We start from the raw sequence: 9,531 nt of genomic DNA, 5'->3' as shown, positions 1-9,531 counted from the left end.
ACGTGGTGTTTCAAATTAATAAAAGCAATAGTCACTCAGTATGTTTACGTGGTGTTTCAAATTAATAAAAACAATAGTTATGAGATGGATTAAATTAACGTAATTTATCTTGATCAGCTAAGTGAGAGACAAGATTAATCTTATCCATTTTGTCTGGAAGCACCATGTCAACATGTTAGGATTATTGGGTTAGGTGAAGTTGACCTTATCCATCTTGTTTGATTGAGTGAGAGATAAGGTCAATCCCATTCATTTTCTTTTACAAAAAAAACTAAAAACAATGCTGAAATAGTCCTAACTTCTATAAAAATAAGGACCATTAGACAACCCTATGCTTGACTAATCTAATTTTTACCTTTTTTGGGGGGATCAGTATTGGCATTTTAAAAAAAAAATCGTGGTTTTTGCCTCATGAATGGTGTTGCAATACATTTCACACTATTTAACCAACTTCTTTTTTAACTAAAATAACTATCAAGACAACAATAACAATGATGTTAGGCTATTTTTTTGGTCCAAATTTCCCCCAAGAATGAGTCAAAACACACAACCCTTGTTTTTCTCTATTCCAATCAGATTAAATCCACATTTTACTCCAAAACAATCCATTTTAACTTCATAATATTGGGATCTCCAAACACGTGCCCTTCCCTTATTGGTTCAATTCCAATCCAGTTTAAACCATTGCAAGAAAAAATTGAAATTCTATTTTAGTTTGATATAAATCAGATTTCTTCAGACAAAACAAAGACTTTGTTTGGTCTCAATTGTGTGAGGCTGAAACAAAGAGCCACAACTTCAATTCATTGAACATTTTTTGAACTTTAATCCTCGGCATCTGTTGGTTTCTTCTCAAGAAGTTGTTCTTCAGAACGAATAGGAAGAGATTATTTAATTCTTTATTTTTTTATTTTTGAAAAAAATTGGAAGACAAAAAAATGGCATTCACAGGGACATTGGATAAATGCAAGGATTGCGATAAGACTGTTTATTTTGTTGATTTGTTGTCTGCTGATGGAGTTACTTATCACAAATCATGCTTCAAATGCAGCCACTGCAAAGGAACTCTTGTTGTAAGTGCCTTTTTTTTTTTTTTTTTTTTTTCTTTCCCCTTTCTTTCTTTATTCTAAATCATCTTTTTATAATGTAACTACAATAAGAAAACCACATTTGTTGTTTGTAAGTTTTAATGTTCCTAAATTTCATTTGAAACTTTCGCTTGTCATGCAAATCAAAAAAGAAGAAAAAAAAAAAAGAGAGGCTTCAAGATATGGGATATATTAGAAATTTTTGTTGTAAAGCTTTCCGACACAATTTTGAATAACAAGAAGAAGGATAAGTGGGGTAAACTCTATTTGTGCCTAGCCTCTTGCGTTGTGAGAGGAGTACTTTCATCAGAAGGCATTTGTGTTTATGTTTATTTTATGTGTTGATTATTGTATTGTTTTTACCTAGTCTCTCAAGTTGTCAAAGGTTTTCCTTTTTAGTAGGCTAAGTCTGGCCCTTTAGGTTTGTCTCTCATTGGAGAGTGTAGTTTTTGTGGTTTGATAGTGAGACCCTTTGGGTCACGTCTTAAACTTCATTGTATATTCACTTTTCTTACCAATAAAATGCGTACGAATTATGTTTTGTTTTTGACAGATGAGCAACTACTCTTCCATGGATGGAGTCCTCTACTGCAAAACTCATTTTGAACAACTTTTCAAGGAGTCTGGCAATTTCAGCAAGAACTTCCAAACATGTGAGACTTTTGTTATTAGTATTCATCTCCTAGTTTCTTTAACCTTCATGAATTTGACCTCATTATGTTGGTTTACTAAATGTTGTTTTTGGATGAATATTTTAGCGGGGAAACCTGAGAGGGAAAATTCACTGGTACGTTCATACTCTATTATTATTAGGGTGTATTTCAATGTGCTTTCAAAGTACCATTTATTTTAGTACATCTCTTATCAATCATTTAAGTTGAATTGCTATAAATTAGGTTTAAAATTTCAAGAGAAAATTTGAAAACCTCTTCTAGAGTTGAATGTTGAATTTTCCTGTTACTAGTTTGCTTAAACATGTTTGCTTTCAAATGTTACTAAATGTCAAAATTGAAGAGGTTACTTGGTAAAACTTATTTTCAACTTAAAAAAAAGGATCTCAATAAGCTAAAGACTTGAACAGTCTTATCAAACACCCCAACTTTCAAAGTAAGCTGCTTGAGCATGAAATTTCAAATTTTAATCTAAATAAACTGCAAATAAGTTTTGTTAAATGGGAAAATCTGATGAAATGGTTGGATTCATCCGCAATTCTTATTGTCTTATTCCTTCTTTTTTTTTTTTCCTTTCTTTTTTTGTAATGTTGTTCATGACATAAATGAATATTATTAATTGATAATCTTTTGCAGACTAGGGCCCCAAGCAAACTTTCTTCCTTGTTCTCTGGAACCCAAGACAAGTGTTCAGCTTGTAACAAAACTGTGTACCCATTAGAGAAGGTTTGCAATTCTATATAGCCTTCTTCTTCTTCTTTTTTAATCATAGGTGTGGTCTGGTGATTCTCAGGTACATGTAGTCTTCGGATTCATATATATCGAATAATTACCAAGCATAAATCATACACAATGTTGGAAGAGGACAAGGCTAAGACAATGTTCTGTCATCCTAACCTAATTGATTCAGTTTTGCTACAAATAGAAAAAAACACAGAAAAATGTTAGAATAAACTCAAAGGGGTTTGGCATGGTGGTCAATCAATTGGCCCTTGGTGCCTCATGAAAGCATTAGGTTTAAGGATTAACTCCTATGGAGTGTTACCTTAGGCTTAAGGGCAATGTCTGCGGGCATAGCTTGAGAGTTGGTTGGCCCGTGTGGAGAGAACGCTTTACATGAATCTCAAGATTAGTCAGGATTTACCTGGACACCTGATATATATAAATATATAAATAGAATAAACACTATTGAATATATTATTTGTTTTCTTTTTGACCCACACAACTGTACCCATCCTTGTGTCTATTCTGTGACTTTTTTTGTGTCCCTAGATTTTCTCCAACTAGTACCAACTCTAGTAATCATGTTTATTGTTAGTGTAAGCTTGAAAAAAAGAAATTAACGATTTCTTACATCTTAAAATCGATATATAGGTGAATATGGAAGGAGAGTCTTTCCACAAATCATGCTTCAAGTGTGCTCATGGTGGCTGTCCCCTTACACATTCCTCTTATGCTGCCCTTGATGGAGTTCTCTATTGCAAGCACCATTTTGCTCAACTCTTCATGGAGAAAGGAACATATAGCCATGTCCTCGAGGCCGCTCATCATCGAAGGAACAGTAGTGTGGTTTCTGTTGAACCAGGATTAACAGAGGAAGAGCCAAAACCAGATCTTGACAAGACAGAAGAGTAGTCCTAACTACAAACTTTAGTCTCCCCTTTCAATTCATCATTTCCATGTTTCCAAAATATTTCCATTGTCATGATAAATTTTTTTTGTCTACTCTCAAAAACATTGTTTCTTGTTTGGTTGTGCTTTCAAGAGATTAATTGTGTATGTAATTAATACAAATGTGGCTTGTGTTTAATAATCTTAATTTTTTGGTGCTTTTGCCAACAACTTAATGCAATCAAAATCATCTCAAGCAATGCTTTTAGTTTTAGCATATATGTGATGCTTGACCATGTACCCACATTATAATTTGGGAGTCAATATAAATTTTTTAGATTTTGAAAGGCCAAAAGTTAAATTATATAAATTTTGACTAGATAGATATAATAATCCCCAACTGCAAGGGTTCACTTCTCATTGTACAATTATTCATAGTAATTTTTAAGTTAAATTACATTGATCTTTTTCGAAGTTTGAAAAAATACAATAAATTTTATAATTTTGACATAATTATATTAATTTCCTTAATGTTTTAATTTGCATAATACTTACCCTCCTTTTCACTAATAATTTGTCAGCTGTATAGATGAAAAAATGATATTGTCATATCTTTTACACGAAAATGTATATTTTACCTTATTTATCTTTATGTTTTCACGCTATCTGTATTAGTTTTGGTTTATTTAATGTTAGAACAATTTGTCTTGAATTATTCAGTTGGTGGTCTTCAGGTTTTCAAAACTTGGCAATGATCTTATATATGTAAAATAGAAATTTGGTGCTTCAAGTCATGTTACTTAGTTGCTTTCCTAAAGACGATATTTGCATCCACCAAAAAGTGTGCAGGGGGCTGCAGCAAATTCACCTCCAGGATACAATGAATCTTGATCTAAAGATCAAGTCTACCGGCGTTTGCACTGACAACAGTAGATCAGAATACTCTTGATATGATAGAGAAAACCAATACACTAATAATCAAGTCTGCAGAATTTGATTACCAATAAGAAAAACAGAAACTTACTTAAGAAACTCTTGATCGAAAATTCTAAATCAAGAGAGAGGGAGAGAGAATTGTAGGAATGCATCATGATCGGGTGCCATCTCATCCATACAATTGCGCGTATCTTTAATCCGTTCAATCGGTTGTGTTAGAATTTACCATCACCTACCACCAATATACCATCACCTACCACCACCTACTCCTCACCTACTCCTCACCTACTACACTCACCCTCTCCTATATAATGAGCCACTCACCATTTGTAATAAACATCAACAATACAACAATCAATAATACATCAATTATAACATGGTATCAGAGCCAGGTTAAGAATTTAGTATTTTTCGCTTCACCGGCGGGTGGCAACCTCGCCTTGGCCGCCCGCCGGACCTCAACCTAGTCTGCTAAAATTCCCTACACATACCTTCACTCGGCTGCCACATTTCTTGCTGCCATGAACCATCACTCTCACCTATTCAATCTGGTTTCTTCAAGTTCAAGCAGTTATCTGCTGCTTGGCCGAACAAGTCATGGACTTGCTTCAATTCCTTTTCTGCAGCTTCCAGTTGCCTCTGAAGTTCCTGGCCTACAGCATCATTTTCAGCCTGAAGCTCTGCAATTCTTTTTAGTTGAGCCTCTTCACCTCCCTCAGACAAAGGAAGTGTTGCAACCAATGCATTGAACTGCTTAGTAGCCTTTACCAGAGAAGCACTCATGAGCTTAGGTTGCTCTGCAACAGTTGCAGCATCTTCGGTAGGATTAGCAGGAGGTTCTGGGTAATTTGGAGAGAGACGTACAGCTGGGGCATCCCTTTGTAGTGTCCCGAAGGCATTGAAAGCAAGAGCTGCTATTGTGTTGGCTTGTTCTTGTAGTTAGGAGATTATGTCCATTGGGAAAAATTCCCTCCCCAAGAAAACCAACTGTAGTTTTAGCTGTCTCTCTCTCTCTCGGGTTTGGGGTGTTGAAAAAAAAAAAAGAAAAAAAAAAGACCATCATCCTCTTCTCTCTCGGGGGGACACACAGCATGGTTTTTCAGGGGAAATATCAGACGTTTCTGAATCATCTTCCAGTGGAAAGTCTCTAAACGTCTTGATGGTAATGCCCTTGACAAACTCCCTCAACTCATCGGTAACCCCAAACTTCTCGAGATCCACTGCCTCCGCCGCCATGTCCGACGAGGCGTCAACGAGAGACGACAGCGCCGCAGCGGCTGGGCCTGGAATCTGAGACTTGATCTGATCGGCTCGCTTGAGCGCCTCGACCTTGATCTGATCGGCGCGCTTGGAGGCCTCGGCGACGATGTCGGAGAGCTTGGAGGAGCCGATAGTGATGTCTTGAGATCGCTTCGCGGCTTCTTCAGCAAAGCTTCGAGCTCTCTTTCTCACACGCTAGTATCATATCCTGCTTGTGGGAATATGGACCTTGAGGTACATTCAGTGGATGATATTAAACTGAAGGAATCTGGATTACACAAGCCTGTATATGTCATCATGGTCTCCACTTCTTTTTCCTCTCCTCTTTTCCGATGCTCAGCTTTTCCAACCCATACTTTTTCTTTTTCCTTCTTTCCACCCACTCATGCTCCCACTATATGCTTTCTCCATTCATATATTATTTTTTATTATTCTTATTCTTCAAAAAAAAAAAAAAAAAAACAAACAAACAAACAAACAAACAATATATATATATATATATATATATATATTTCCAAACACCATTGCCGTTTTTCACAAATCCGTATAGAACCCATCTTTCATTTTGATTTCACATTTATTCTTATTATTTCTTTCTTTATTTTTCTTTCACCTTATTTTTAATCTTTTTCAAATTACATTCATACCATATAGCTTTGCACACCAAACCATCTTTTATTCATCTCAGGAATCAACCCCGATCATAATTTTACAAACAAAAATAAAATAAAATAAAATAAAATAAAATCACACAAACAACCAACCAAAAACAAAACAACCACATACACAGGCGGGATTTTTCTTCTCTACTCTGCCACCTGTCTTTTCTTCTTGCCTCCGTCCTGGACGGCCCTTGACGGTGTTGCCTCCGTGCTTCCTAGACCACCAAGCAAGTTTCCTCCTCCCTGCTCCTCCACTACAGCATATGGTGGCCCTCCAAATCGGAACATCACGGTGGCCTTCCGCTTCAGCTCCTTGTTTTCTGCTTTCAGCACACTTATCTCTGCTCGCGCATCCTTATACATGCGTTGGAGCAGAGCCAGTTGGGCGTTTAAATGCTGCACCTCATTTGTCCTACTCTGCAGCCGGTTCGACAAGTTTGTGACCGCCATCATGGTTTCCACACATGACTTCAGAGTATACTGATTGGCCTCAATATCAGTTTGCACCGCCATTTTTTGCTCCACCGACCGCATCGGAAAGTTCAAAGGAGCAAACCCAGAAGTGTTTGGTTGGGGTTCACTGGCCACTGCACCAGTTATTTCTCTTGTGGACTCGTTCAGTTCTGGAAAGAGCGTAAGCAGACCCCGGGAAGAGGAGGCCATGTTCTGGGTAGCTGGACGGGAAGAAGAGGCCATGTTATGGTTGCTGAGTGTTTCAGAGATGGGTTGGTTACAGAGTGTTTACAGAGTGTTACCAGTGTATCTCTCTCAGCCCACGAAGAGTTTTTCAGAGGTTTCAGACTGGTTTGATTTCCACATGTTCTCTCAGCCTCCGCCTTCATTTATATAGCACATGACGAAGAGGCCGACACGCGCACTGTCGATCACGTGCATCGCCGCGTGTCTGGCGCGCCTTTTGATGGCACGTCTTTTTATGGATTGGGCACGCCTTTTGATGGCACGCCTTTTTATGGATTGGGCATGCCTTTTGATGGCACACCTTTTGAAAGATTGGGCACACCTTTTGAGGGTGCGACTTTTTAAGGGTCCGACAAGACTTTGTAAACTGTCCCGACATTGATTCCGGTTAGCTCCTTTATGGGTCCGACAAGACTCTGTAAACTGTCCCGACATTGATTCCGGTTAGTTTCTACAAGGGTCCAGCAAGACTCTGTAAACTGTCACAACAACTGTCACAACATTGTCTGCTACAACGGTCCGACATGACCCCATAAACTGTCTTCTACAACGGTCCGACATGACCCCATAAACTGTCTTCTACATCGGTCTGACACCGCCATCCAGTGTCCTCTACACCGTTATGACACCACCATACAGTGTCCTCTACAACGTTATGACACCCCCATACAGTGTCCTCTACAACGTTATGACACCACCATTCAGTGTCTTCACCAATGGTCTGACAGGACCATACAGTGTCTCCTATCCTTTTTTATTTTTATGTATTTTCTTGTTTTGTTCCTCTCTTCAAACTCAAGTTGGTTAGTTTCTATCCTCCTTGAGTTTGCGGGGGGCTGTTAGAATTTACCATCACCTACCACCAATATACCATCACCTACCACCACCTACTCCTCACCTACTACACTCACCCTCTCCTATATAATGAGCCACTCACCATTTGTAATAAACATTAACAATACAACAATCAATAATACATCAATTATAACAGGTTGGTTAACTGATCGCCAATGGACGCCACATCACTGCCACATGGAGTTGACTGTATTCTACGTCACAGACGCCACGTTGAATCCACGTAATTGCTCCAACCTATCCAATGCAAATAGAAAAGCGCCCTCATGGCTCATTGCGCCGATGCGTCCGTGCGCCATCAAACGCCACACAGCCCACTGCTCACGCCACGCACGCGTGCATGTGCGGATGGTGCGAAACATCATCCTTGCGGTGTAAGTGTATGTACACTAGCATCCATTCCACAATTCATATTCAAAGGAATATTCCATGTAACACTTTATTAAGTGCTCTATGTTTTCCTCTCTTTCCAATGTGGGACAAAGTTCCCAAGCTTATTTCAAGTTTTCTAAAGAAAAACAAGTAAGGTTTTGAAAACACCCAAAAACTAAACAATAAATTTTGAGGAAAATGTTTGGAACCCCCATAAAGAAGGAACCCCATGACCTCTACTGATGTATTGACTATTGATGTGTTTGAATTTTTTTTTCTATCTCTAATAGTAACATGAATGGTCCAGATCATTTTGGGGATTGTAGGGATTGTGTTTTGTGGGGATCTCTGTCATTACTGAAATTTTGAAAACCTATTTTGAAAATTTCCCAACATTTAATCTTACTAAGAGGGATGTCAGTGTAACTATATCAAAATTATACGACTAACTATATTTTCTTCAAATCATAAAAAAGGTCAGTATAATTTATCTTAAATTTTCCCCTTCTCACTCTCATTATAAGCTCAAAGAAACTTGAAAAATCTAAAATCCCCGATTTATTGATTCATCATCATGTTTCAATTTTAAATAGTGAATACCAATCTCAATCAAATAATCAATAACAAATTGGCACAACGATTTAACGTGAAAAAAAAAATCACAATTGGAGGATCTCCAATTGTGATAAAAATTTACAGGCCAAAGTCACAAAATAATCCACTAAGAAAACGAAAAGGAATTACATATATGTACTTTCAATTAGCTAGTGAATCCACGCCCAAGTGCTTCTTTCACCACCGTCTTCACCTCATAATTGTCTTACCCAACGTTAAATCCACAACGCTGATGTCAAATTCACGACAATGAGTCACTCTGAAATCCATCAAAGCTTTAGGCTTAAGTTCCCTTGAATCTACTGAAGAATTCCTCTCTCTTTTGTGAATAAAAGAACACAAACAAACCCCTTGATGATGTTAATATGAAGTTCATAGATCCATTGATAACTCTCAAATTATTAAGCAAACATTTATAAAGCATCCTCCAATATAAAACACTTTGTTTTCTCTTTCTCTCTAAGAATCTGGACGGGTTAAATCCTAAAAAGAGTAAACTGCACACTTTATAGTAATCAGAATCGCGAAGACCGGTTGAGCGCATACACCGCTCGAGCGGTGTGAGTAAAGGTGGTGCAAAACATATAGACTAATCGTGAAGCGCAACATTCACCGTTCGAGCGGTAAAACTTGCTTCCCAGAAGTTCAGTTTGCAGATAGAGATATTGGATATTCCTCTTCACCGCTCAAGTGTAGAAATAACCGCTCGATCTGTCAAATAACTTTGGCTTTAAGGGCGAAGTGGCAAATAGAGAATGCTCA

The 9,531-nt window shown here is 37.8% G+C and overlaps 1 protein-coding gene and 1 pseudogene across 1 annotated transcript; one reads left to right on the top strand and one right to left on the bottom strand.

Moving 5' to 3' along the window:
• Positions 1-337: 337 nt before the first annotated feature.
• Positions 338-3,577, top strand: LOC114296694 (LIM domain-containing protein PLIM2b). The gene is made up of 5 exons (XM_028241021.2): positions 338-1,073; positions 1,642-1,741; positions 1,847-1,875; positions 2,396-2,485; positions 3,134-3,577. The coding sequence occupies exons 1-5, from the start codon at positions 939-941 to the stop codon at positions 3,392-3,394; spliced, it is 615 nt and encodes a 204-aa protein (XP_028096822.1). The 5' UTR covers positions 338-938; the 3' UTR covers positions 3,395-3,577.
• Positions 3,578-4,782: 1,205 nt separating this feature from the next.
• Positions 4,783-5,263, bottom strand: LOC145820595 (mediator of RNA polymerase II transcription subunit 21 pseudogene; annotated as a pseudogene).
• Positions 5,264-9,531: the final 4,268 nt, after the last annotated feature.

Source organism: Camellia sinensis, chromosome 2 (assembly GCF_055761805.1).
Source record: "Camellia sinensis isolate YWXY chromosome 2, ASM5576180v1, whole genome shotgun sequence".
Taxonomy (NCBI): domain Eukaryota; kingdom Viridiplantae; phylum Streptophyta; class Magnoliopsida; order Ericales; family Theaceae; genus Camellia; species Camellia sinensis.
Note: the sequence above shows the minus strand (reverse complement) of the source record. Positions and strands in the feature narration are given on the sequence as shown.